Raw genomic sequence first — 26,692 nt, forward strand, 5'->3', positions numbered from 1 at the left:
AAATCACACAGGAAGCTGCAGACTGAGAAGTTGCCACCTCGTTTTGACATCCTTCTGCCACTCAAATGTGCACCCTACTGGTGGCCCACTTTGTAGTTGTACTATTTGCTGCATGAGAACAGAAGATAAGTATTATCATTTATAAAGCTAAAAATACTAAAGAGGGACTACAATACTATAATTTTCTATATTCTAATATCTACTTTTGTAGTCCTTCGCACAGCTGTTTGACAAAAAGGCATGAAGTTGTAAAGCAAATTATCATCATCACCATAACACATAAACATCTTATAGCTCATGTGAGTGGGTCTGTCAAATAAAGTGTGAATTGCATGCTACATTATTATTATGCAACCTATTTTCCATAACACCTCATCAGCACTTGCTCATATCTTTCCTTTGAATCACCAGCATACATTGCCCAATCACTGGACAAAAATGTTAGTTTTCTTTTTTGTTGTGTTTTTTTCTAAATCTGTGCATGTGAGATAAAATTCCCAAACTGTAAAAACATTTTACAATAATATGGCGAAAGTAGTAGTAGTGGGTAGTTTCTCTTCTTATTGCTTGAGCTCTCTGCGTCACCTGGCCTAAGGTTCTTTTTCAAATTAAGCAGCTACAAAGTACACCATGCTTGAACATTTTTTTCTGGTTTGCAAATCTGGAGTGATCTCAAGATAAGACATTTCATATAATGCTTGTACACATTCATAGAACATGCACATGATGCACTGTATGTATGAAAAAGTATAAGTACAACTACTCCGAAAGTATGACCACATTAAAATTGTCAGCATTTGAGAGCCCTGCAGAATTGTGTCTTCAGCTCTGAGCATGTTCCTCTTCATGCATTTGTGTCATACAGAAAGTGAGAGAAACAAATGATAAGGATCTGTTTCTGTGTGTCTGTGAGTCCTTTGACTCCACCGATGTGATGAAATACTTGTGTTGCTACTGTCACGCAGATAAATCCTTTGTTTTATTTCAGTTTTAGGTCAACCACTGTTTGGTAGGCATGTTGTGCCACCTACTGCCAGTTTACTCTCAGGTCAGAGCGCTCTGATAACACACTGTGGTAGCAAGTTATGGACTTTACCCATAAAGTAGTTTTTTTTAAATCTATGTAAAACAACAAGTATGGAAACTAGTTTAGGAAAGCTTTGTTTTATATCACTATGAATACTCAATAGATCAAAATATGATTGAGGTTTGAGGATAACTGTATGCTATTAAAACACGGGGGGACTATATTAGACAAGTGACTGTATTACCCAAAACTGACAATATGAATATGAATCTCCTACATCTCTGACAAATATATTTCTATAACAAGATTGTCTGCATGTAAAACACACATTTCACAACAATTTACACACTGATTAAGATCTTTATTTTGGTTCGAATATGAGGAAGAAATATTGCTAAACTGAAAATGTAGCTGTTAAACTCTACTTATTTAACTTGAGTGTTTCCCCTCAGAAAAACAGCGGGCAGTCACTAAGCTCAGCGACGTAACTATTGTATATGCAAGGAATGCAGTTGCAGCAGCATTCCAGGGCCCTTTGGATTGAATTGACCACTCCTATCTGCACCGCTGCTATATTCTTGATTGATGAGAGCTAAACCTACATCATATGCGGCAAATGAATTTACATGTTGTCGCTGTAGGTATTTATCTTAGTCAGTGAGCTAAGGTCACTCCATAGAGTCTCCGTCTCACACTTGATGTCATTCACATTCAATAACAATACAAAACATAAAACATCAAACACGTTTACATAAATTTTATTGGCTCATAACTCCACAGTATGTAAATGTATGTTGTACAATAATCAATCCACACACTTGTGTTTTGTGTTTGTAATGCAAATGCAAAGACATGAAACATTTTGTCAGTAATGTCAATGTGGTGCGCCGTCACTGATCATCATTACCCACAGGATCATGGTTTCATATGTGTGAAGGTGCGTTTACTCTTATGGTCCTCTAGTCAAGCTGCCTAGTCTATCACTGTTTTAGCCTTGCTATTATGACTCCAATTCTAGAGCAGTTTTAGTTTTCTCATTTCATTTAGGTGTAAACAGTGCATTGCAATTCGTTGTTATTGATAGTCACTTCCTCAATTCGCCACTGACATTACATCATGTTACATCTGATTATGACAGGAAGTCCCGCTTTGATCGTTACGCCGCTGACTAAGCATTTGTTATTTTCGAATCAGTTACTCTGCTTTCGTCTTTCTCCTGGACCTTCGGCAGCAAAGAATCTTACAGACTAAGACTGAAGCCCAGACAAAGGCTCCAATGAGGGCCATGATGAAAACAGCCACATCCAGACAGAAATAGGAGTACCAAGACAGGCTAAAACCGGCTGACTGCAGATGTGCTGCTCCTTTGTTCCTGATGACGTACTCAGTCCAGAAGATGGCGGTGTCTATTGGAGACATTGGCTGGTCACGTTGTAGCTGTGAAAGATGCTGTATGTTGTTACGGTATGAGGGAGTCTCCAGGATGTCCTTCAGAGCCTCCAGGAACTTCTCTTTCGTGAGTGATTTGGCCTCCACCACCCGAGCTGCTCCACGCACCTTCAGCCGGAGTACGTTGTCAAACTGGTCAAAGAGGAGGGGCAGGCCCAGAACGGGAACGCCATGGTAAATAGCCTCATACATGCCATTGGTGCCTCCGTGGGCCACAAATGCTCGAGTCTTGGGGTGACCCAGGAGGTCATTTTGAGGCAGCCATTTCACCAGCAGGGTGTTGTTCCCCAGGGATGGAGGCTTTTCACCCACAAATCTCCACACCACCTTCTGAGGTAGCTGAGCAAAAGCAGCAGCGATGGCATCTGTGACCTCATAAGGCAGGGCTGACACCAGCGTCCCCAGAGACATCACCACCACCCCGTGCTCCCCAGAGCTCTGCATGAAGGTCTCCAGCTCAGCAGAGAGGGGACGGGCCTTTTTGCACTGGAAACCCCCTATGTAGACTACGTTGGGCATGGTGGGCCGAGGAAACTCAAAGATAAAATTCGTCCTCACCAGCCAGATATCAGCTGCAAGCTCCAAAGACAGCAAGTCAGTACCAGGAGGGAAGTGCCGCTGGAGCAGATCTGAGTAAGCAGGGTTAATGATAAAGTGCTGTTCAGCAGCATTATAGAAATAATGTAGCATATTCTTGGTCCTTTCCAGAAAATCCATTTTATCATGGAGTTCACTTCCTGACACGGGGACATAGGAGACTGGAGAGGGAGCTATAGTTAAATGTCCCTCCCCATTATTAATCCAGCGCACATTGAAAACTATCGGCAGCTTGAGGTAACTACCCAGAAGAATCCCTAAAGTCAGAGCAGGGTCTGTTAACATTAAGTCAAACTTGGTATCTTGCAGCTTCTTCACAAAAACAGGATCATCTATCATTGTAGCAGCAGCTCTGGCAAGGATCTCATGGCCCATTCCCAACATGGATGTGATCAAGTACTGCTGGCAGAAGGTGCGTATAAAATTCGGCCACCTGCGGCATTCCATAACATCTATGAGCATTTTATTGTAGTAGTTCATATCTGCCTCATCCTCCAGCATGGGCACATTGATAGAAGTATAAAACGTGGAGTTACTGGGGATGTACCAGCTCTTGGCGGAGCGCAGCACAGTGAGGGTGTGGCCTCTGGAGTGCAGCTCTCGGAGGATCACCTCCATGTTGATCCAGTGGCTGCCATCAACAGGCACTACCAGAATCTTGCTTCCACTGCAAGAAGTGGGCCTGAGTAACAGGAAGCAGAGCCCTGTCAGGAATACAGGGATCATGCTGGACATTTTCTGTGAGAAACAACAGAAAGAAATTATTAGACTAAACCTGGTAGCTTTAATGTATACTGTAGCTCATTTGTCTCATTGGTCTACACCTGATTTTGAATATAAGTCTAATTTGTGGCATAGTCACACAGTACACTGGCAGAAATTATAAGCTTAACTGTGTAGATATAATTGAATATGTAGTTTACTACTCAATAATTTTCTGTGGACTGTGAGTTAATTGCTTTGCAAATCATTGTGGAACAGGGACTGACCAGCAACTTTAGAAAGGGAGAGTGTCAAAAGATGAAAAGAGTTAAAGCTGCACTAGGCAAAACTGCCTGTGCAAACCTATGCAAAATCTACTGCGTCTCTTCTGCCTCCCATCACTCCGCTAAGCCCCTCCCACTACAAGTTTGAATGACAACAGAAGAAATAGGAAAAGATTCTCTCTGAAAGGACCTGTGATTGGCCAGAGTCTCCCGTCACCGGCTAGATGTTGTAAAGATTGAAAACAGAGTCAAGAGGAGGTGCAGAAGTCTAGTTTTCTCTAAGGTCACTTGAATTACGCTACACAGAAAGGTTATTATGGAATTTGCCCAATGATGAAAAAAAAAAGAGTTTTAAACTGCAGTGCTTTACTGAAAAATAAGAAATACTGTGGCGGGTCAGGAGGTTTAGTCTTCAGGCTACTTGCTGTGGATCATCAATATTATAGTTTCTAAAATCCCTTTTTTGTATGTCTCCCACTGCCGGGATTACAAACAAAAAGTACAGCTTGGCACAATATGCTAAAAAACTTGGTGTTTTTTTTGAGACTGTGTCAAAGGTTATAACTGTGTGAAGAGTGTGAATAAAATACAGATGATTCAGTGTTTAAGTGTTAAATCCAATTTCATTTTAGCTGAAATATCAAGTTGATTGAAGATTCAGATCCAACTGTTGCACAAGGTGTGGAGACTGACTCATAAACAATGACTGAGAGCAGCTTGGTGCATTCCCCTCCTGCACACCCCACTTTCTGACTGAAAGTGATTTTGAGCGTTTTGAAACTGAAACCTAGTTTGACCTGCATCAGGGCAGATATTAGTACAATGTGTGTAAAGGTTTTGCATGCCTAAGGATTACCTGCTGCCCACAAGCTTTATTTTGTTTATTGACTATTTAAACCCCTTAATACCAGTTTCCTTTTTGTTTATTAATAAAGAGGCATATTTTTCATTGTACAGGTACTTGTGGAATTTGTTCTCCAAGTAGATAGAGTTTTGTATTATGCTCATATGTGACTCATATTTGTTTTTTTCACTCTACAAACTTGATGGAATTGACTGGGCCACTTTCATATGTGGTCTAAACCAGTACAGGTCTGATTTTTTGCAAGGTGACCTCACTGTGAACGGTCATATCAGAATTTATGAGATTGTTATGTCACTCTAGAACGCCATTCATCATCTGGGTCACTTCAGGACTGTTAACCTGTTCACACTGGGCCAAGCATTTTTTTTTATTTAAATAGTGTGAACAGCCAAACAAAAAATCTGATCTGAGCAATAAATCAGAATTGAGCACTTATGAGTGTGTCATGCCCACAGAGAAAAGCAAAGTTTGCTTCTAGTGAGTCTTAACCTGTGAGTTTCCCTGCTACTATATCCATGCCACTGACCACGTGATGTGCTACTACTACTGCTACATGCAAATTGTTTCATATGGCTATGTACATGCTCATATGCAGCGTAGGTCAATCAAAATCAATCAAAATCAAATCAAAGCAAAATATTTCACAAACTATTTCTTATTTTTTTCACCTAGAGATGCAGTTTTCTTCAGCTTTACCTCATTAATAAAGTGCTGTTATATCTGTAGACAGTGACATAGAAGAAAATGCCTCACCTTGTTCTTGTTGTAGCAAAATGCTGAGGTTTGGCTTGAGCTCCAGGTCCTGAGTGAGCCGGGATACTATGTGATATGTGTTTCCACACGGCTTTACCTTTACACACACACAGGCCCTGTTCTTCCGGGGCGAAGTCCAGTATATGGACTAGAGGTAACTCACAGAGGTATTGTAATAAAGAGCAAGAGTCAGTGTATAAATGCACGTTTTTTTTTCTTCGTTGTTTTTCAGTCATTAGGGGTTGCTTTTAAATTATTTTTGTTGTTTATGAATTTCAGATATTCATAATTTTTTGATAAACACACATTCTGGGCTGTAACAATAAAAATTAATTAGGAAAAAAAGCAATCTGTTGCTTTTTCTTGAGTTACAACTTCAGCTTCAATAATATGTGCTTTGATCCAGTCTAAAGCTGGTATTTAATGTTTTAAATGAATCATTTAAGGGCGGCCGGTTAGCCCAGTTGATAGAGCTGGTGACCCATGTACCAAGGCTGAGTCCTTGCTGCCAGTGCCCAGGGTTCGAGTCCGACCTGCAGCCCTTTGCTGCGTGTCATCCCCTCTCTCTCTGCCCCCATTTCCTGTATACCTTGGCTGTCTCTATCAATTAAAGGCAATAAAGAGCCCAAAATATAGATATAAAAATAAATGAATCATTTAAAAAAAATCTACTTCTACTAACTATGGTATGATATATTAAATGACATTTTTGTCATGTGTAGCCATATACCATGACATCTTCCACAGCAAATTTTGTGTTTACACCTCTAACAGAACAAAATCAAAAAAAGGTTTTGCTAAACATACTATATATGAATCATTAATATGGGTTAAATATGGATTGGATCAAGTCCTTTCAGTTGTTTTTGTCATTCCCTTCACATATCCACTCATTTCAGAGCTTTAGAACAAGATAAGTAAGATAAGTTATCAGGTGGACTTAAGAGAGTGCTGAATGGCTGTTTTTGCACCATTCAATCTATCTTAATGAATAAATTAAAGATTACTCATCCGTTCATCCCATGCTCACAGGCAAGCTCATTGCACAGACTTCACAGTTTAATGGACGAGGAAACTTCAGGGGAGAGCTGGGCAAAACTGCTCCAAACTAGGACACAGTCAGAGCGTGTGAGAAGGGAGTGGCAGGGAACGAGGGAAGGAGGAAGCAGCAAGGTCACACAGTGGAGGCAAAATAAAATGAGCGCTGGTGATTACAATAACTGCATGAACCGCTGTTCAACAGTCATATCAGTGAACCACAGCCTTCCCCTCCTCTCCTCTCCCTCTGTGGAGTTTTATAAGCCTAAGCCAAGGAACAACAGCCAGCGAGGTAACAGCAGAGATGATGACTGCAGCCTGTCGCTCGAGTGTTTACAAGTAACATAAATATACATGCTTACCAAGGTGACATATCTGAAAAGAACTGAGTAGGATTAAGTTAGAAGTAAAGGTACATATGATTGATTTCTGTTGCTCACTGGAAATTTGTTGCTGCACTTTCTCTGCCGTTCTTGTGTGACCAATTACCTAGCTTCGGCAATATCGGCCTAGCCTTGTAGAAGACTCCAGTCATGCTCAATGTGTGTGCACAGGCAGAGTGTGGGCAGGTAGACAGGCAGGTAGGCTTATTACAGGCCTGTTTGTTTATTTTTTTTTAATTTACTGAATGCTATCAGGATGTAAAGGGAATATGTATTTAAAATGCATGACCTACCCTAGCTTTAACATGCATGTTGCTTCTGCTTACTGTTAAGTGTAGTAGAAACCTTGAAGAGCAGGGTTTAAGTGATCATGTGATCAATCACGTGAGCTCAGAGCAGGAACAGCCAAACTATGGCAAGTACTCACTTCATTCTGTAAAAAAAATAAAATAAATACTCTCTATGATTACACTGACGCCGTTAAGTATTACTAACCACATTAACAAGGCCAGAATTAGAGGGAATTGGGTGAAATCTGGAGCAGGGAGGGAAGTCTGCTGCTGGAGGAGGTAGGTGAAAGGAAATATAAAAGGAAATTAAAAATATCCCCAGTGGAATGCAAAGAAAGTGTTCTACTATCCTTTCAAAAGTGCATTTTATAACTTACTATAAGAAAGCAGCAGCTACAACTGGTAAAACGAAGCTATTATATGAAATTACAATTCCAGATGATTAGTACTTGCCTCTGTGTCCTTTCTGCAGCCGTGTAGGACCCTATAGACTACTCCTAACCAACATAAGAACATTTCTTGAGTCAAAATAAATCAGATAAATAGCATTTATTTTTTTGTTTGCAAATATGAGTTAAAGTATAAGATTTTAACTTTTAGTTTTCACTCACACTTAACAGTTGTGTTAAGAACGAACTAAAAATAGGTATAGGTATCTGGCCAAACAGTAGCCAGTTAAAGAGCTAACTGAGGGATTCCTATTTATCCAGACTAGCGTCATTCCTAACATTCTGAATAAAAGATAAAAAATAGTCCTACCTCAGAGCAGGACAAAAGCTATTTCTGAATGTTCATACACAAACTCAAATTTCATTTGAGAAAAAAAGCAACATCAAATCAAATGAATCATGACATCTCTCAAATACATTCCAAAGGCTCTGAGAAGATTTGATGCAGGTTGAGTGAAATTAATTACAGAAATTGCATCATGTATTTATGACTGACACTACTAGGCTACTGACACCCATTTTAAAAATAGTTTACATCAGTTGACACAGTCTGTCCTTATCTGTTCAAGACGTTTTTGACTCTGACAAATCCAGGGAAATAAAAAAACTTACTTCAAAAGATTCTATAAAAGTTGTAAGGGGGCCTAATGCTGCAGTGGTTGTATATTATGCCCATTAAATTGTGTCTATGGAGTCCTATAAGTTTTAAATCCATCCATATCTTTCAATCAGTCTATATATACCCACCTACTGGAATGTGTGAGCGTGTTTGCCTTATCTTATGCCACTTCCTAACAGGTTAGGACAGCTCTGTAGATGCCTTATATCCTGGAGGAGATGAGATGATATTCCTGGATTTGGAAACTTGATAAAATTCTTATACCGTCTAACTCTAAAAGTAGACCCAAATACGGCTCACTCTGAGAATTCTCAGCTAGATTGATTAGATAGATAACTGGTGAAACTCAGAGGCCCAAAAGAAAGGAGGATTTTGAGAGAACCAGGAGTCACATGACCCTAGGGTTCAAGACAGAGGAGCAGCTGAAATCATTGGCTGAGAGGTGATGACCCCCGGCTGGGTGGTCATCATATATTGCTGGGGACCCATGTACATTGGCTGGGCGGTGAAAACGGTGGGCGGCTGTTTGCGTCTTTTCATCTCTCTTGCCATCTGGCACCAGGAGCAGACGTTGCAGAAGGAGGCGTACATGCAGTCAGATGTCATATCACCCTGAGCAGAGACACACACAAAACAGAAAGAAAGTAGCAGCCATGAAGAACAAAAAAGGAGCGAGGCATCTCTCTGGCTTTTTCCTCTTTTTCTAAACTCACCTGGATTCCGTAGCGGGTACGCACGGCAACCCTCATTGACATGGACACAGGCGGAGTGCATGATGGGACAAACATCATCTGGACGGCGGTCCACACCAGATCCAGCAGGGGGAGACAGAAACACTCTCCAAACTCAGAGGCGGTGTTGCAGGCAAAGCAAGGAAAGCACCAGTAGGCAAAACAACCTGGAACAAGGTTGAGGTGGGGTTGCAGTGATAACAGTTCTTATCTGGAGAGGTCCTTAATCGTGGGAAAGTTCAAAATATCCCTGGCTGCTTTGTTTTTTTTTTCAGATTTCAGATTAGAACTTTCTAAATTGAGACTTAAAGGAAAAATTCTTGTCATGATGTGTTTGTATGTATGTTTGGTTTGTTCCTTCTGAGCTGCTGTAGAACCATGGCAGCCGACATGGAAGGCGACCCGCTGTGTCCATAGCAGAGTTATTATAGTTTTGTATTTTCATTAGGTTTTGTTTTTAATTTCTGTTTTCAATTCAGTTTAGTTTCAGTTAGTTTCTAGAGTGGGTTTGCTTATCATAGTTTAAAATGGAGAGTATTTGTCAATATAGACATTACAATACAAACTCGATAAACATATGTACCAATGCTTCTTCATGCTTGTTGAGGTGACTAATTTGACCAAATTAACTAAATTAACTAAAACTAAAGACAGTTCCTGTATATTTTTTATTTTATTTTAGTTAGTTGTGTAAGCATACAATGTAGTTTCAGTTAGTTTCTCTTTTTTACTAAAGTCTAGTTTTTATTTTTATTTCAGTTAACTAAAATGTTTTTTCACACCTAGTTTTAGTTTTTAGTTTAGTTTTAGTTAACTATAATAACCTTGGTCTGTAGCTATAAAAGGCTTATTCTAACATAACAAAAACCTGGAGAATGAGCCTAGATTCAGGTGATTATACACTAATGAAAACATACTAATGCATATTACATTCCATTTCTGTGAATACCCATATTCCTGTTACACATTAGACTTAAGATATGTCACTTTTATCTTTTGCCACCGAGGCTTGCTCAACTGTTGGAACACAGAGCTTAGGAACGGGCAAGTTTGATTGATTTTCTGCTCGGTCTCAAACTTGACTGCAGTGGTCTTGACTACAATCTCTGTTCAAGTAAACTTAAGACTCAGTCCAGGCTCAAATGTCACTTTGACAGCATTTGCATCCGCCAGTGGAAGACAAACACACAGGAGGTATAAGGAAAACACCTGCCGCTCTGCACAGAAAGAGACTTACAGACGTTTAAATCGTCGAAGCAGCCACAGATGCCAGTGCTCCACTGGTTGGACTGGACAGCGACCAGAGTCGGAGCCTGGGGCTGGTTGTTGTTGATGATCACGTTGGTTGCCATGGTGATCCCTCAAATCAGGAAGGCCTGAAAATGAAAACATTTATAGCTGTTTTTTTTCTCATGGGAGTCTTTCTACATTCACTGCACCTTTACAAAGTTGAACTCAAGCCCAAATATCTGAACAAGGCTCCCGGAACGCCTGCTGGTCCAGAACCTTTCCTTCCTTCAATTGTTCTACATTATGATATGGTGCATTTAAATTTCAGGACAGCGTTCACACCATTTACCCAGACCCCTAGTGTGTTCTGTCACCTGGTGACATCTGTTTACTGTGAATCAAAACAGCTGCTGAACTTCCTTGCATGCATGCTGTAAAATCCATCCTCCTCACCTAGCCTGTTACTTTTTACTTACTTTTTAACCCCTAATTCGAACAACACTCACCTGACCTGATGTTGGAGTCTCTCTCCGTGGACACTGGTTTGATCGCATGGAGCAAAAGCTGGCATTTAATCCTTCAGGGCATGATTTAAATTTGGCAGATTTGCATGTGTGGTTTGCATAAGATTGCAAGGATGTACAGTTTTGCACTGAACTTCTGACAGGCTGTGAGGTATAAGAGTTTTATTATCCTGTTCAACAGGTTTTAAATGCAAAATACTTGAATATGAATGACACGAAAAAGTTCCAGCAATAAAAACAGAGCTGCACACCCTTATAATGAAAAGTCTGTAGGGAAATAAGTGTTGAGTCAAAGTAACAACAAAACAAAGAGTTTACAGCCAGGCCAGGGGTTCTCAAACTTCTTCTGGTGTCAGACATTTTTGTGAAAATGACAACCTGCTGGTGGCGCTATAGATGACAATTCAAAGGTTCACTAATGTAACTAGAATTCATCCTCTGGGATCATTAATATCTACACCAAATTTACATGCAATATGAGATATCTAAGTCTGGACCAAAGTGGTGGACTGAGTAGCTATGTTTTCAGTACAGCGGCCTTCTCTAGCTTTCCATATAACAAGTGAAAATGAGCCAATGCAGAAACATATACATACTTCTAAAGGAAAAGAACCGCTACTGGGGACCAATAAATAGAAAGGTACAGAAGCATCTTTGAAGTTGCAGGAGAAGAGAGAGAGCGAAAGGTTAGAGTTTACCCAGAATAATTATCAGTACACCACTAGCTGTCACTGATAGTTCACAGGAAGTCACAGAGGCCAAGTGTCTGCTTATCTCTTTCTTCTGTCATTAAGTGACGCAACATTAGTGACATTCCTCAGAGGCAGACGTGCTTGAAACAGATCTCAAATCAGCCGTAGTAGCCCTCTCTTATCCCAAACAGCGTGAAAAGCACTGATGTTGCCCAACTGTCGGTGACGGTGATGACGTTCATGTTAATAATGATGACGGGATTGTAAATGTAATCTTTGTTCTCATCAGACCGTGTTACTGACGAAGGCCATGGGATTTGTCCTCGTTTTGATTTCTCTTGATATTTGGCACCAGGAGCAGGGCCCACAGAAGAAGGCGTACACGCAGTCCCTGCAGATTGTACCCTGTGAAGACAGACGCAGTGAGGATATGGGGTATAAAATATGCACAAATACAACAGACATGGGATGAAATAGTTCATGGGGGACAAATACTTGCATATAGTAGAATAAAGGTGGAGCTACCAGTTCTATAACACAGCTTTTTGGCTACAGTCATTAATCATTGTCAAAGTCTGACTAAACAAGTCGGCTGGAACAAAAGAACACAGCGTACTGAAACTCTTTAATGACCATACGGCATGAATTGCTGGATGTTCTCAAGGAACGTTCATACAGACTGTGACAAAGGGATAAACAGGTTTAATACTGATCCTGGATCTGATAAACAGTGAGGGCAACAGTGACTTTTATGCTGGTATACTTGGAAGCATTGACGCAGCTGAGGTGCATTTTAGTCAGAGCAATGGTGGCTTTACGGCTTTTTTGAATAGGGGATTAGGATAACATCTTTACCTCAATGCCATATCGTTGGCGTACTGACACCCTGAGGGCCGTGGTTATAGGAGGGATGACTCCAAAAGAGTCCAGCAGAGGTAAACATAGACACTCTCCGGCCTCGTGTGAAGTCTTACAGGCGAAGCAGGGAAAACACCAAAAGGCAAAGCAACCTGCAAAGAAAATTTGCATTTATGTTCAACATTAGGAATGCGTTCATCTTAAAGGTTTCTTCAGTCGCTGAGGTTAACTTTAAAGCCTCTTAAAGGCATACACACATTAAAAATAGTAAACAAGTCAGAATGTTTCAGGAGCTTCCGTTTTGAGATTGTTTCGTTTTATCTGAGGTTGCTGCTGGTTTGCGTGATCATGGGAAGCCTCAAGAATGGCAATACACAGCAATGCTCAAATACTTCACACTATAAAACCAGATAAGTTACTTTGACTTAAAATATTCAATGTAAGTAAGTAAGTAAAGTAAGTACATTTTATTTATAAAGCACATTTAAGACCCAGTATACCCAGGACCTGACAAATGATGTACCAGTGGAATAACTAAAAAGAAATAAAACGCATTGGGTAACAAAAATACGCAGAAAAACACATTGGCTGGGTAACTAAAAAACAAATGAATGACAGAACACACCACCCGCCATTGGGACGCCCAATAGCAACTACTTCTATTAGAAATGCAATAACGAAGAATACTTCAGTATTCAAGGTTTCTTCGAGCCAAAATAACTTATTGCGTTACAATGTACACCCACTCCTCTCCAATCAATCTGCCATCTGCCTGCATTCCTAAACCCAGATCAGTCTGAATGATCAGCAAGTTTCCAACCTTCTGCACGAGAGGGGGATTTCAGTTCTTGTATCAACTTGTGTTCTAAAAATGTATCTTATCACTCAGTGTAAAATCTGTGTACTTGGTGCACTTACACTGGGGCAGGTCTTGGAAGCAATCGCAGATGCCAGAAGTCCATTCATTGGACACAGTGGTCATGATGAAGGGCCGGGGCTGGGTCGCAACCATCTTTTCCGACATGACTTCAGCCTCTGACCAAAAACACAGATTACAGTCACTGTCGAGACCAGACTGTCTGGCAAAGGCTTTACTTGCAAAAACACTTATGTCAGAGTACTGTGCTAAGTGGCAGTACAGTACACTGACAGGATATCAAGGAGAATACATTAGTAAAATATTTTACCCCCATGACAGGAATATAATCTCCTTGGATATGGAAAAATAGCTAATGGACCATTCACATGATCCAGCTTTTCTCCTCATTGTCTGACATGCATGTCACATTTCCGTGATCAGTTTACTGTACTGTGATGCATGAATAGACTTAGAGAAGCTATTCACCACACTAGTGGGTGATTAAAGGGCTGTTACATCCATTTTAAGATTTCATATCAGTGTAGCGTGTGTGTCTGCAGTTCATTTTCAGTTTCTATAAAAGAATTACTCTCGCTGTACTGTGTCAATTTTAGATTTTATATCAGTTTGTGGTCTTTAAATTGCAATATATTTGGCCCGATTATAGATACTGGTAATGACAAAAATGTACGTTTTTTTTCAGGTTTTAGTTCCAGGAAAGAGAAGTGCACACTTATAAGTATACTGAAGTGTCTAGGGTTATCAGAGTTACACATTGTTGAGCAAGCACCTTATCTCAGACAGGCCTGCATGTTGGAGCTGAACTACTTCTGTTTTTGAAAGGTTTTAGAAAACCACAAGTTGCAGAAGTTCCTGAACAGATACAGCGTCACACAATTTTTCACCTGAAGTTAAAACACTGAAAGACTGTGCTCAGAACAAGCCAGTGGCAAATTATTAGTATTTCCCCTTTCATAAAAATACAAAGCAGTATTCCTCCCTGAGCATCTAACAGTGGATGGTCTTACCTTACTGTCCTGCGAGGATGAAGGAGCAGGGTTGAGTTAAGTGATGGGTTTGCCGGGCAGCGTGGCATCTTATAGAGCTGCTGCAGAGTGGTGAACCTGACAGACAGCAAGGAATGCATGGCAATGACCAGTCTGTCCAGTCTGACTAGTGGCAACACCTTCAATAGTCAGACATCAGGATATCTTATCATCACTCATCCTTTTTCAAAATGCCTGCAATATGCGAATTACCTCATACTGAAAGTGTGCGACTGTCCGTAGACAGCGGTATGTGATAAGAACAAAAGAGAATGTCCTGTATAGTGCTTTGTGCCACAGTGACATGTGGCTCTACACCTTTGTTTGAATGTTGCAACAAGCTGTTGATTTTGCCGTTTCCTTGAATTCACATCTCCTCAGCAAACTTTAAAAACACTTGCTTTGTCAGTTCAACGAACAGAAACAGTCAGTTTTACAAAATATGAAAGCGTCCTGGAGAGCCAAGCTTTTTGGTAGTGTATAATTTTACTTGTAATATCCCATGTAACCTGTTTACTAGCAAAAATCAGTTGCTATACATAGTGTGTGTATCCCTTTTGCTTAAAATTAAATGTGCTTTACAATTATCAATCAAGTTACTTCCTTCCCTCTTTTTTTCTAAGAAGAGGAGTTCTAAAGATAAAAAGTAAAGTCACACATTATATAAATTGAAACATGAAGATTCATTCAGGCATTTTACATAGTTTCAACAAGCTGTGCCACCAGTTCAATTTACAATTTGATTTTTGACTTTGAATACAAAATATACAGAGTCAGCTTAGTGAAAGAAGCATTTTTCCATATATAATGTCTAAATTCTTGTTATAATTATTCTGTTATGGAATAAATAAATAAATCCTTGTCATTATTAATGTTTGGCATTGTTTTTAAATGCTGCTTTCTTCTGACTATTAACACATCCATTAATCCATGTCCATCTGTCATAATGCCACATTAGAGGCTATAAGATTCCAGAATTGACTTCTCAAAACCTCCAGCTAGTTAACTTAGCAAGTTACAAACAAATGGGTTAATCATATTTAGGAAATTGCAAACAGGAATTTGTCTTCGTAAACGTGTGGCAAGATCAAACTTCATTTATATAATTTCAAATTTAGGCTTTACAGTCTTTATGTACTGTTTATGACCCTAATGTGTAACATTTAGGAGGCTCCACTGGCATAAATGGAATATAATATGTTTTTATTAGTGTGTAATCACATGAATATTGGAATCATTATGTTCTTGTTACCTTAGAATGAGCCATTTCTATCTACAGATTACCCACAATACCTCCCTGGGGCCCTACGCAAATACTATATATAAATACTATTTATACTATGGCTTGACTTGAATACTTTCAGTCAGAGAATTACTGCGAGCTGCATACTGAGTAATCTTAACATTACTCTTATTTACTGACATCACACTTGGAGAGAACACAAGTTTAGCTGATTCCTCGTCCCACAATTGGTTTTCTGGGCTACTGTAGAGACATGGCGGCCTCCATAGAAGAAGTCCCGCTCTCTCTGTAGATAAAAACAGCTCATTGAAAGCACAATGATTCTTATTTTCAGCTGATTATACACTTATGGATATTATATTCCATTTCTCTCAATAGATCAAGATAAATCTGAGGGGCCATGAGATGATTCATAGGAGAGAAAAGAAGGAAAGAGTTCTGCTATACAACTCTGTTTTCATTTTTCAGGCTTTTTTCTTCTTTTTTTGTGAAATATTGGGATTTCTTTTTACCTTTAGGACCTCAAACAGTGATTTAAATATCAACATTATTAGAGGGGAATTCGTTTGTAGAACTGCTGACAACTCATAGACATCTTAAACATGATAAATGGCCCCACTACTGATTTATTGTAAGGAGTCACAGGGAAAAAGGGAATCACTGTTTAATTTAATCTGTAGCAACAGATTATTTATAAAACTTCTCATATGTCAGATACATGTAGAGGTGAAAAAAAGTTAGTGACATAGAATTAAATAAATGCAATAATAAATAAGTAATAAATAAGATTGAAATACCCAAGTGAAGTAGAAGTACCTCAAAAGTGTACTCAGGTCCAGTACTGAGTTATTTTCCCCCAGTGAAAGAATATAATATAAGATGCTTATTAGTTACTCAAAATAACCCTGCTCAAGTATTTAAATTAGTTTTATCATACTTCTTTCATTTCATCTTGGTTCAAACTGAACTTTCCTCTCTGTGGGACGCATTGTGTCCCCGCTGAAATCTCTGAGGTAACAGGGAGTGGCTGCAGAAAAGAGGAAGTGTGATTAAATCTACTCCTGCACTCTGGAGGGCAGGCGGCAGGAGAGGCCAGGAGAGAGGAGCGCAGCGTGTGTCTAGACCAAGTGCGCCCCCTGCAGGGAGGTCAGAGCGGTGTATCTGGCTGATGAGGAGGAGGAGGAGGCGTGAGATGCTGCTCTTCTCTTCAGCTCCCTGGAGATCTGGAGCCAAGATAGCGGATAGCAGCAGCATCCGTACAAGCAGTCACTCCACACACTCCCCTGTAAGACACACAGAGAGAGGTCTGAATGCAGGTGGGAGGCTCGAACAAAAGGTGAACATTTGCATTTAGGTGCAAAAGACATTTTTACTGATATATACTATGCAGTGTCTCCTGCATGTTGTGCTCTGGTATGAGCTTATACTCACAGCTTTAGTAATTCTTTTATAGTATAATCTACAATAAAACTTGTTTTACCACATTCATTTTTATTAAATGTAAAGTAGACAAACATGTGTTACAAAAGTCCAAATTAGGTAAACAGACCAATAATGAAGGAGCAAAAAAGTAGTAATGCACAGTAGCATACAGCTTGAAGTTCATAGATGGCAGCGTATTTGTCAGTCTAACAGTAATAATCGTGCTCTTCTGTTTCAGTAAATACCGCATCCTCCCTCTGAGGACAGTGAGCTTGTTGCAGCCAAGTCTTTGCTCTTAGCAACAGCAACCAGGATAAAGAGCCTGTCGGTAATGTCAAGATGGAAATGTTGGTGGGTGAGATTTGATAAATCAATAAAGTCTGAGAGACACAGTAAGAGGGCAGATCCTGGTCGTTCCATGTGCAGCCTGAGCATGAATTCTCAAAACAAAATCTGCCTCCGTTTTGGCTCAGTCATAATGCATTTGTGAACTTTACCAGCAGGATAGTCATTAAACATGACCAATGCATTCAGCAATATCAACTGTGTGTGGACCACAATCATGCAATCTCGCTGAGAATTTAATGCTGTTATATAACAAAATATTCTCTCCCAAAAGGGGCATGGTATGAATGCAATTTTTGATTGTGACAACTGTGATGTAGGCAGCCTCAAAAGAGCAAAAAACAACAAACATGTTGAGATTTACACACTTGTCTTGTGTAAGCAACAGACCTGGGATCTGCTTAGTACCACACTTTCTCTGCTGCGCTGCCTCCCCTGTGAATTCAATGTGGGAGGGTGACATTAACAACTAAAATTGTCACTCCGCCCCCAAACATCATTACATGTCTGAGGATCTGAATGCAACATGCAACTCTGGGATAGTTTGCATGTGCATACAGTCATACCACAATAAACATACACAGATAAAAATGCATCATCAACAATAAGTTTAGATCAATATGTTGGAATGACTTGTCGGTTTACTAGATACATGCAGCCTGCACAATAAAAGTACTTTGTTACAATGTACAAAGTAAAGAAAAAGCATAAATACACTTTAGGGCATAATAGAATAAACAAAAGTTCTGAAGCAAGTAAGTTATTAAATGAGACCAAAAAAGACTAAAGCCATGCTAGCAACTCTGTGCTCTAATATATCTCTAATATATGTATACCAGACAAAGATGGCGCCTATCAGTCTAATAAGAATTCCCACTCTCCATAGACCTTACATTGTGATGATGTCACAGACTTAATAATTTTTCAGGGAAAATTTTAAAAATATATTGCTAGGATTCAGGCAAAGACAGCATTATCCTCACAGCACAGGAAAAAACATCAAACAGTCTGATGGAATGGCAGAACTGCAAAACAAAATCATGACAGGCATGACTATATGTATTCAGCAGTTTTACAGGCGTCTCTTTCATAATGGTGGCCTACAGGGAAAATGCTTTTTGGGCCACAGGGACATTTTTGCTGTAATACCATCAGTGGCCACTGTGCAAAATTGGAAGCAAGGCTGAACGCCGGAGCCATATCCAGGTCCTGTTATACATCCATGATTTGTAGTCACAGGTAGTTCAAGCTAAACTGAGCAAAGAGATCGCATCACTGTTCAAAGACACATTGAATGCACCACTGTTCAAACAGCCAAGTTATTAAGGACTGATACTGTCTTCAGTTCAGTAGTAGTCTGCCATCAGTCTAGTCGCTGTCACGTTAGCCTGTAAGCACGTCAACAAGTCATCCGCCACTTATTTACAAAAGGGTTATCAGATTATGTTTGTTTTTGTGACTTTCACAGTCTTTTAACAAGCAAGCAATATACTGCGAATCACAGCTGAGCTGACAGTGGCACTCTCAGTCACCAGTGAGGAGCCCTGCTGCCAAAAGCCACTGAGTCAGTCAGTGATTCAGTGTGATATTCATTCGTACATGCACTGAAGATAACTAGATTAGAGCCATGGTCAGCTACGCTAACGTCAGCATGCTAACATATTCACAGGTGCATGCTGATGTTAAGCAGGTATAATGTAATTGTGTTCACCATGTTCACCATCTTAGTTTAGCATGTATGCATGCTAACATATGCTGCTAGCACTCACCACAAACTCCAGCTGTAGCTGATGGGAATGTCATAAGTGTTGCAGGTATTTGGACATAAACCAAAGTAGTGGCTAAACCTGGTGGTGATGCTGGATGAAAAGTTGAGTTGATCACCAAAGTTTAAAATGCATCCTGGTTTTCCATCCAATAGTTATCGAGACGTTTCATTCAAAACTACAAATGTCAACCTCGTGGTAGCACTTGAGAAAAAGTCAGGGCATCACTTAAGTCATCAGGATTCATTCTCTAGGGACCATAAATGTGTGTAGAAGATTTTATGGCAATCTATCAGAAAGTTGTTGAGATATTTCAGTCTGGACCAAAGTGGTAGACTGACCAACCAACACTGCCATCCCTAGAGCCACACCGCGATGGCTAAAAATACTAAAGTCAAAGTTTTATAAAGACAAGAAAAGGTAGAGGTACTGTACACACAGAAATAGGATATGTAAGCAAGTATTTGCATAGAAACATGATCCATTTTCCATAGTGCATATCTAAATGGCTGAAGTCTACAGTTTTATCCTCAAGATACACACTGTTACAGCATTGTCTCCATCCACCCATGAGAGAGTAATTGCCTTGCTTTACAAACAGCCTACATGCTGGGACTTGTTTTCATAAGAACTCCTGGCACCTTCCTAGCTCATGCTCGGCAGTATTGACAGCGATCCACGGCCCACTCCACCTCCAGAGAAGCCAACATTACCAACCACCTCCTCCTCTCCAATGGCAGTGCTCCAGCTTCTGGCCTCCAACCACTCCCACCTCCTGCCTTATCTCTCCTTCTCTTCACTGTCCCAGAAACGTCCGGCTTATCCAACATCAAACTTCACAACTTGGTCCTGGTATGTGCTGTTTGCATGAGAAACATCTGTTCTAGCATTTAAGTGATCAGTGACGGAGACCTGATGTCTGTTGAGATCTGTAGACATGCAGGCAGGTGTATGAGCACTCAGTGTGGACAAACAGCACAGCAGTGAAGCAGTGGGTGGGCAGCCTGAGCAGCTTGCTGTATCTTAAAGGCACTAACAGTTTGTTGTTTATTCATTAAGTTATTTATGGCTCTAGTGCAGATTTATTAATTTAATAAATGTGTCCTGATTTCAAAGCATCCTCAGTGTACATCTGAGCTTTATCTGATGTCACTACGTAGACTCAAATCGTTGTTTGCATTGCTAAAGCAATAACCAATGTCATCAGGCACATCTCCTTGATGTTGCAAGTATTTCCCCTGCGTCCTGTTATTGTGTTTCATCACTCAAACGTCTCCATCTCCTCAGCAGTAATCATAATTATTCAAAGCCCCAGCAGCTCTGTGTAATTGAGCTGGGGACACAGTGTGGTGCGAGTGAAAGCAATCAGCTGCTTTGTGCAGACCAGGGTTTATCACATCACAACTACAGGGGCCACTCACACACTTGACTGAAATCATTTTACAAATTTAACTCTCACATTCTCCCTGCAAAAAGAAAACTTCTTGTGAGAGATGTGTACACAGGCAGTTAAATTGTTCTGTCACAACACTGAAAAAGAGGAATTAAGCAACATGGCCAAAGCTGTCAATGTAGCTATCAAATGTTAGTTAGCTATCAAAGCTGTAAACTAATTGCAGTGTAGTACTTACTACCTGTCAAAATGATATTACACCATTGGGTCTGTTGAGTGCAGTGACAGTTTTCCTGACAGTCTTTGTGGAATTCTACTTTGAGCAGAAAGCAAGAAGAAAAAGAGAATATGGAAGCCCAGATGGCTGAGATGATGATGACAACATTGCCCATTCTGTTTCAAAGGACAAAGTTCAGTTTTATTTTATCACACCACAGTCTCACTCAAGACAGCAGCTATCCACAACATGTATAACACTAAAGCTTTCCACAGTTCATCATAGATCTTCGCCAGAGGCCGTGAAATCGGATCAAACGTGGGAGAAATCAATCCAATTGGGGGGTGACCGATTCAGGATTTAAAGTTGTACGGGTGCTGCCCACCTTTCCACCAACATCATGAATACATCAATTGATGGAATATTTTCTTATTTTCAGAAACTTTTCTGTAAGTTCTGAAACTGTTCTGGAGGCTTGTGGTGGAACACCTACTAAACCCTTAATGTTGGATTTTCCTTTTATTAATCACCATTTTCTTTCCCAATTATCCAACGTTGTATGAAGCCATGCAGAAGTATAATGAGACTTTTATTTGTGTTGTTTACCTGTATGCCGTATCGTTGCCTGACAGACGCCCTCATGGCAAGGGATGCCGGTGGTACACAGCTGATACAGTCCAGCAGAGGCAGGCAGGGACACGCGCCCACTGCACTGGTCACCTTGCAGGTAAACACTGGGAGGCAGCACAGGGCAAAGCAGCCTTCGCACACACACACACACAGAGAGAGAGAGAGAGAGAGAGAGAGTGATTAGAGATTAGTAGATCAACTCACAGTACGCAAAAACATGAACGTGTATATTAAAGGTTCATTATTTATATTTCAACATTTCAGCAAATGCTTTTTGTATGCGTTCAGCAGAGGTAAACTGTAAAGTGAATTATGTTTTGTATCAGACTGTATGCTGCACGATTCATGTTCACTTACAGTCTCCCACGTCTTTGTAGCACTCACACAGGCCAGTACTCCATTGACCTGCCTCCTGAACCCTGCTCTCCGGCTGGACCTGGACCACCTGTTGAGACATAGCTGAGCTGGCCATCCATGTCCATAAAAGAGAGGGGACACAGTTCAAATATAGCAACACATATGGTCACAGTTACATTCTGGTTTTGATGCTCTATACTGTATGCTCAAATAATGAACAAAGCTTATCATAAACAGCTGTTTTTCTATTCTAACTTGTGAACAGCTGGGCCTCAGTCACCAATGGGTGCTCGTTCCACTATGCTTATACACTGTAGAAGCTTCTAATCAAGTTAATTAAATGAACTCTTCTATGTTAGATCTTTGTAAATTGGCCAACTGTCACATTTGGAGTTCCAAATGATGAATTGACTAAATTTACAATTAATAATTTACTTAAATAACATTGTTAGCCTGTTTGAATACTTCCCATCATGTATTTAGTTGGGCTGAAATTCTCCAGAAATGTCTTTTTTTTTTTACTATGCAACCCTGCCAATATACTATACTGGTGTATATTAGCAATTACACTTTATATGAAACATAATGGCATTCAGATTGTTGTTCAGCGTTCACTGCCAATGCAAAAAGTTCAAAACGAACACATCACTGCCAATGCGTTACATTTATTTTCCTGCAGTAGCTTCTCCTGGCAACGCTAAAACATGACTAATATTTTTATGGTTATCTTTAGACAATTGCGAGTACTTGGTTATGGTGAAGGAAAGACGAGTCCAGTGATGGAAGAAGCATTCAGGATCCTTTACCTAAGTGCAATAGCAAAAAATACTCATTACATATAAAAGTCCTGCATTCAAAATGTTCCTTCCATAAAAGTATTTTCAGTAAAATGTATGCATTACGCTTTGTGTCAGTGTTGAGTTATTATGTATTGGTTTATTATTACTGGACTACATTCATGTGTAAGTAGCATTTTAATTTGGCATCTGGCCTAGAATGAGCTACTTTTAACTATTGTACTTTGCACTAATTTTTAATTTTTAAAATTTAATTTAAAACCAGCTGGTGATATGCTTTGTATGTAAAATATTAATTTGTAAAGTAATGAGTGTACTGAAATGTAGCAAAGTAGACACATTTGTTATTTCTTACACTTTTTATTTATATATCTATTTACCATTATTAACTAATTGTTATCATTACTTTTATCCCTGTGTCAATGTTTTGTTTCTCTTGGATGAGCTCCGTTCCATGTTAGGAAAGCTAAACAATAGTTAAGTAAAGTTAAATAAAGTTTTTTACTATTATAAAATTGATATACTCAAATAAATTCTAAATACCTCGCTCTAAGTACAGTATATAAGGGAATATATTAGTTATAATCTGCCAATGAGATTGTTTGATGTAATTGGTGATTTTCTAATCAGTACTTCCTGATATTGAAATTTCCAGTAATCCAGGAAGCACTCATGTTTCCTCCAAAACTTATCTGGCAAAATGAATTAGTAGTAAACACAACTAATGTGGGTATCGGAGGAGGATGAGTCACTATGTGTTGTACAAATTTGCATGCAGAGGACACTCACACATCTGCTGTCAATGTGTGAGTGTCCTCTGCATTAGACAAAAAATTATACAAATCAACAAACTCTGTATCAGTGACCCATAATTCTGAGCTATAACCAAAGCAGACATCCGCAGGATACCACTATCTCAGTCAGAAGATAAGCTCGACAAACCAGTGAGGTGTTCGCTGAGGACAAAGGTCCACGGCCCTCACTCACTAAAAGCTACTAGATTGAACGCCGCCTGCCTGAGTTACTCTCTAGCTCTCCTCCTCAAACTCAGAGGAGGGAAAGATTCCACCAGAGCTTTCTCTAATTCTGGTACATGAATGGCTCAGAGCCAGCCTGCTGCAGTCCGCTGGAGAATGATTTACCACGTCCTTTCTAGGTAGAGTGAAAGTGTAACTGAAAATATGTAACTAGGTTTGTTTTGATCAAGAATAGATGACTTACCTATATAAGATAGTAAATCCCAGGAAAAACAAGTACTGGACACAGTTTTGTCTGCTGCTTTTTCTTTCTGTCTGTCTTCTCGCTTTGTGTGTGTGCTCTCTGGATGACTGTAGTGTTTTGGTGTAAATATGAAACAGATAAGAAGGGTAAACACAGCACCAGGCTCACATAATAGTTAACTCTGCTGACCTGGGGTGTTTGGACAGATTATTAAGAGACCTCAGAGAGAGATTAGTTGGTATCTAAAAGAATTTCAATCCACTTTTCAGTGGCCTTATGTTTGTTGACCTTCAGTGGTAAGAGCAAAGCCACTTTATCAGTTATCACCCCCATGGAAAAGAAGAGTTTACACCACCAGACACTCCTGGTCTGTAACAGTTGAGTAAGAAGCAAGAGAAATCACAAAATGTCATCACAGAGCACTTTCATAGTGTATCGTCTCATTGAGAGTAATAATGAGAAGTACAACCAAGTGTTTTTGAAAGAGCACAAAAACACATCGAATCAAATGAGAGGATTTACACACGCAGCCTCAGTCTCACCATATGAAATTGCGCCACATCTCCAGAGACTCCAGGCAACATAACAAATGCCTCCACTGTGATATCTGATTTCTGATTGTCCTGATAGAAGTGAGTGAAAAGGGAAAGGCCACGAGGGGTAAATCCAACCCCTATCAGGCAAAACCTGCCTCTTCTCCCATAAGGGCTTCAGCTGACTCAGATGATTATACAGAGGATTAATGAAGGTGACATTCATGGTAGGTCGGAAAGTACCACGTCCAGCCAAAAATGTGGAACCTGACATTCACAGTAAAACCTAAAAAATGTAATTCCTATACTGTACATATTTTACCATTTATAAGATATAGTAAAAATACTTATTTAGTTACTTGACTGCAAATAAAAAGGTATGAGAGTAATATTATAAATATGACTGAAATTACAATGAATGTTTTGCTGTTGTGATTTGTTTCACAACCACTCCAGTAAAGAAAGAAAATATTTCAATATTGTAGGAAAATAGATGAGAAGATTGATACCACTCTCACATCTGCGCAGTAAATATGTAGCTGGAGCTAGCAGCAAGGTATAAAGACAGGAACCGGGAAAACTGTTAGCTTAAGAAGTAGTAGTCCGGCATATAACCCCCATAAAACTGCTCATTGTTGTACACACCGCCGGTCTCGCTGTCTTCCCCTGGTTCCAGTCTTTTTGCAAAGTTAAGCTAACGGCTGCTGGTTGCTGCTTCATATTCCCGCTACAGACATGAGTTTGGTATCAGTCTTCTCAGTGCATAAATTCAACCTGAAAAGGTGACAGTACCCTAATTCAACACTGCCGCTTGCCACAATATGTTATTTTATTTTATTCTCCACAACCATTTGTCCACCCCCCAGAAATTATCTTGCAACCCCTTTAGGGGTTCTAACCCCCTAAGTTGAGAACTTGTGGTTTAGGAGTGGCTCACCAACATTGCTGACAATTATTTCACAACTTTTATTGTGTACCCCTCTGAAAGAATACAGGTGGATATAGCCATGCTCACTCAGGTGGAGGTACTCAATAAGAAGTAAGGGTACTCGTGGACAAAAATCAGCTCTCAGTACTGGTGAGTACCGGCCCATTTCAGGCACTGGGTCTTCTCATCTAACTCTCGCCAAGAATGTGAATCAGCATATTTTTCCACTTCACCTCCATTCAAATGTACACAAACAATAAAGCAAAACAAAAGCCATGTAATAGTTTAAAAATGTATTTACAATGTATAAAAAGTCACAGACATAATATATTAATATATTACAAGCATGATGAGATTTACATTCATGTCATTTAATGACTGTTGACATAGTGAGATGAAATGGTTAGCATCGTGTGATGATGAGCAGTGATGTGATCCTGTGTGATGTGTTCAAGGACCTTCTGGTCTTTCTGCATAATATTAATAATTCCAGTCATTTAAAGCGGAGTTCCTCTTCCTTGACTAGGAAGATGCACCCTGCATGCTGCCTTAAACTCTGGAAACTCTGAAGGGGGAAAAAAACAAAAGTGGCAAAAAATTAAACATCTTTACTGAATATTAGCAGAGAAAAAAGACAAGCTCTCTATCTCACACCCACATACAATGTCAGTTCACTCACTGTGTTGGTTTGATTTGTGGCAGAAGCATTTAAGCAGATCCTCATACTTGACATACTCGGGAAGCAGTGGGGAGCGACACCTTATCATTCCACTGCGCAAAACTGCAATAAGAAGAGAGGTTGAAAGTGAAATTCTTTCTATGAAAACTCTGATCATGACCACTTTTAATACAGTATTGTGTACAATGGCAGAACACAGGAGACCCAGTACAGTGTCAGAACAGCCCAGATGATCAGGCTGTTTTCCTATATTCATGCTGATTTACACCATTGCTAATTTTTAACCATAATATATGAAAGATCCTCACCTCTGCACCCACACTTCCGGATGTGCACTTTGGTCGCACGGATTTTTGCATGTGAAGCTGTACACAGTGGAAAAAGATAAATATCAAGAAATCATTTAACAATAATAGATCACCCATCAACATTTCCCATCAAATACAAATTCACTTCCCGTGTATATTCCACAAGCAGAGTCAGTGATTTACTCGGATGTCACATCATAAGTAGCACAAACAATTAAAATACAAACTCTCACCTGTGCTGTGGTAGAAGCTGGCAATCAGAACGACGAGCAGGAGAGCGACACAGGTGACCCTGGACATGATGGAAGTGTATATGCTCCGTGCACGATAAGTTACACAGACGAGTTATTCTGCGAGAAAAGGCAACCTCTGACTCTGAATTTATACCAACCCTCCACGTAAGTCTGCAGTGTTTGATCTACTGGCAGATTAGTCTTGGCATGTCTAAGGGGTGGGG

At 39.9% G+C, this 26,692-nt stretch overlaps 5 protein-coding genes across 5 annotated transcripts in view; 1 reads left to right on the forward strand and 4 right to left on the reverse strand.

Moving 5' to 3' along the window:
* Positions 1-1,818: 1,818 nt before the first annotated feature.
* On the reverse strand, positions 1,819-5,817 carry ugt5g1 (UDP glucuronosyltransferase 5 family, polypeptide G1). Its single transcript, XM_035675846.1, has 2 exons — positions 5,678-5,817; positions 1,819-3,811 (listed from the first exon to the last, which is right to left on the reverse strand). The coding sequence occupies exon 2, from the start codon at positions 3,806-3,808 to the stop codon at positions 2,222-2,224; it is 1,587 nt and encodes a 528-aa protein (XP_035531739.1). The 5' UTR covers positions 3,809-3,811; positions 5,678-5,817; the 3' UTR covers positions 1,819-2,221.
* Positions 5,818-7,942: 2,125 nt separating this feature from the next.
* LOC118338535 (placenta-specific gene 8 protein-like) lies at positions 7,943-10,968 on the reverse strand. The gene is made up of 3 exons (XM_035675847.1): positions 10,425-10,968; positions 9,170-9,354; positions 7,943-9,068 (listed from the first exon to the last, which is right to left on the reverse strand). The coding sequence occupies exons 1-3, from the start codon at positions 10,537-10,539 to the stop codon at positions 8,862-8,864; spliced, it is 507 nt and encodes a 168-aa protein (XP_035531740.1). The 5' UTR covers positions 10,540-10,968; the 3' UTR covers positions 7,943-8,861.
* A 150-nt stretch (positions 10,969-11,118) lies between these two features.
* Positions 11,119-14,577, reverse strand: LOC118338536 (cornifelin homolog A-like). Its single transcript, XM_035675849.1, has 4 exons — positions 14,379-14,577; positions 13,410-13,526; positions 12,489-12,643; positions 11,119-12,038 (listed from the first exon to the last, which is right to left on the reverse strand). The coding sequence occupies exons 2-4, from the start codon at positions 13,513-13,515 to the stop codon at positions 11,919-11,921; spliced, it is 381 nt and encodes a 126-aa protein (XP_035531742.1). The 5' UTR covers positions 13,516-13,526; positions 14,379-14,577; the 3' UTR covers positions 11,119-11,918.
* A 1,494-nt stretch (positions 14,578-16,071) lies between these two features.
* LOC118338295 (placenta-specific gene 8 protein-like) lies at positions 16,072-21,876 on the reverse strand (the record flags this gene model as incomplete). The annotated part of the gene is given in 3 exon segments (XM_035675588.1): positions 16,072-16,922; positions 21,389-21,543; positions 21,770-21,876. Coding segments are annotated over 3 exon segments (420 nt in total). The 3' UTR covers positions 16,072-16,757.
* A 4,675-nt stretch (positions 21,877-26,551) lies between these two features.
* si:dkey-112a7.4 overlaps positions 26,552-26,692 on the forward strand; it is a 4,654-nt gene continuing 4,513 nt past the window's right edge. The window contains exon 1 of the mRNA XM_035675321.1: positions 26,552-26,633. The gene's annotated coding sequence lies outside the window, so the exon portion shown is untranslated. The remainder of the gene's footprint in view (positions 26,634-26,692) is intronic.

Source organism: Morone saxatilis, unplaced genomic scaffold (assembly GCF_004916995.1).
Source record: "Morone saxatilis isolate NCDOM2014 unplaced genomic scaffold, NCSU_SB_2.0 Contig4, whole genome shotgun sequence".
In the NCBI taxonomy this organism is placed as follows: Eukaryota; Metazoa; Chordata; class Actinopteri; family Moronidae; genus Morone; species Morone saxatilis.

Coding starts and splice junctions, on each gene's coding strand:
- LOC118338535 (XM_035675847.1), bottom strand. CDS start 10,539: ATGGCAACCAACGTGATCATCAACAACAACCAGCCCCAGGCTCCGACT. Junction 9,355..10,424: donor CTTCGACGATTTAAACGTCT/GTAAGTCTCTTT, acceptor ACCTTGTTCCAG/GTTGTTTTGCCTACTGGTGC. Junction 9,069..9,169: donor GTACCCGCTACGGAATCCAG/GTGAGTTTAGAA, acceptor GTCTCTGCTCAG/GGTGATATGACATCTGACTG.
- ugt5g1 (XM_035675846.1), bottom strand. CDS start 3,808: ATGTCCAGCATGATCCCTGTATTCCTGACAGGGCTCTGCTTCCTGTTA.
- LOC118338536 (XM_035675849.1), bottom strand. CDS start 13,515: ATGTCGGAAAAGATGGTTGCGACCCAGCCCCGGCCCTTCATCATGACC. Junction 12,644..13,409: donor CTTCCAAGACCTGCCCCAGT/GTAAGTGCACCA, acceptor TTTTCTTTGCAG/GTTGCTTTGCCTTTTGGTGT. Junction 12,039..12,488: donor GCCAACGATATGGCATTGAG/GTAAAGATGTTA, acceptor CTGTCTTCACAG/GGTACAATCTGCAGGGACTG.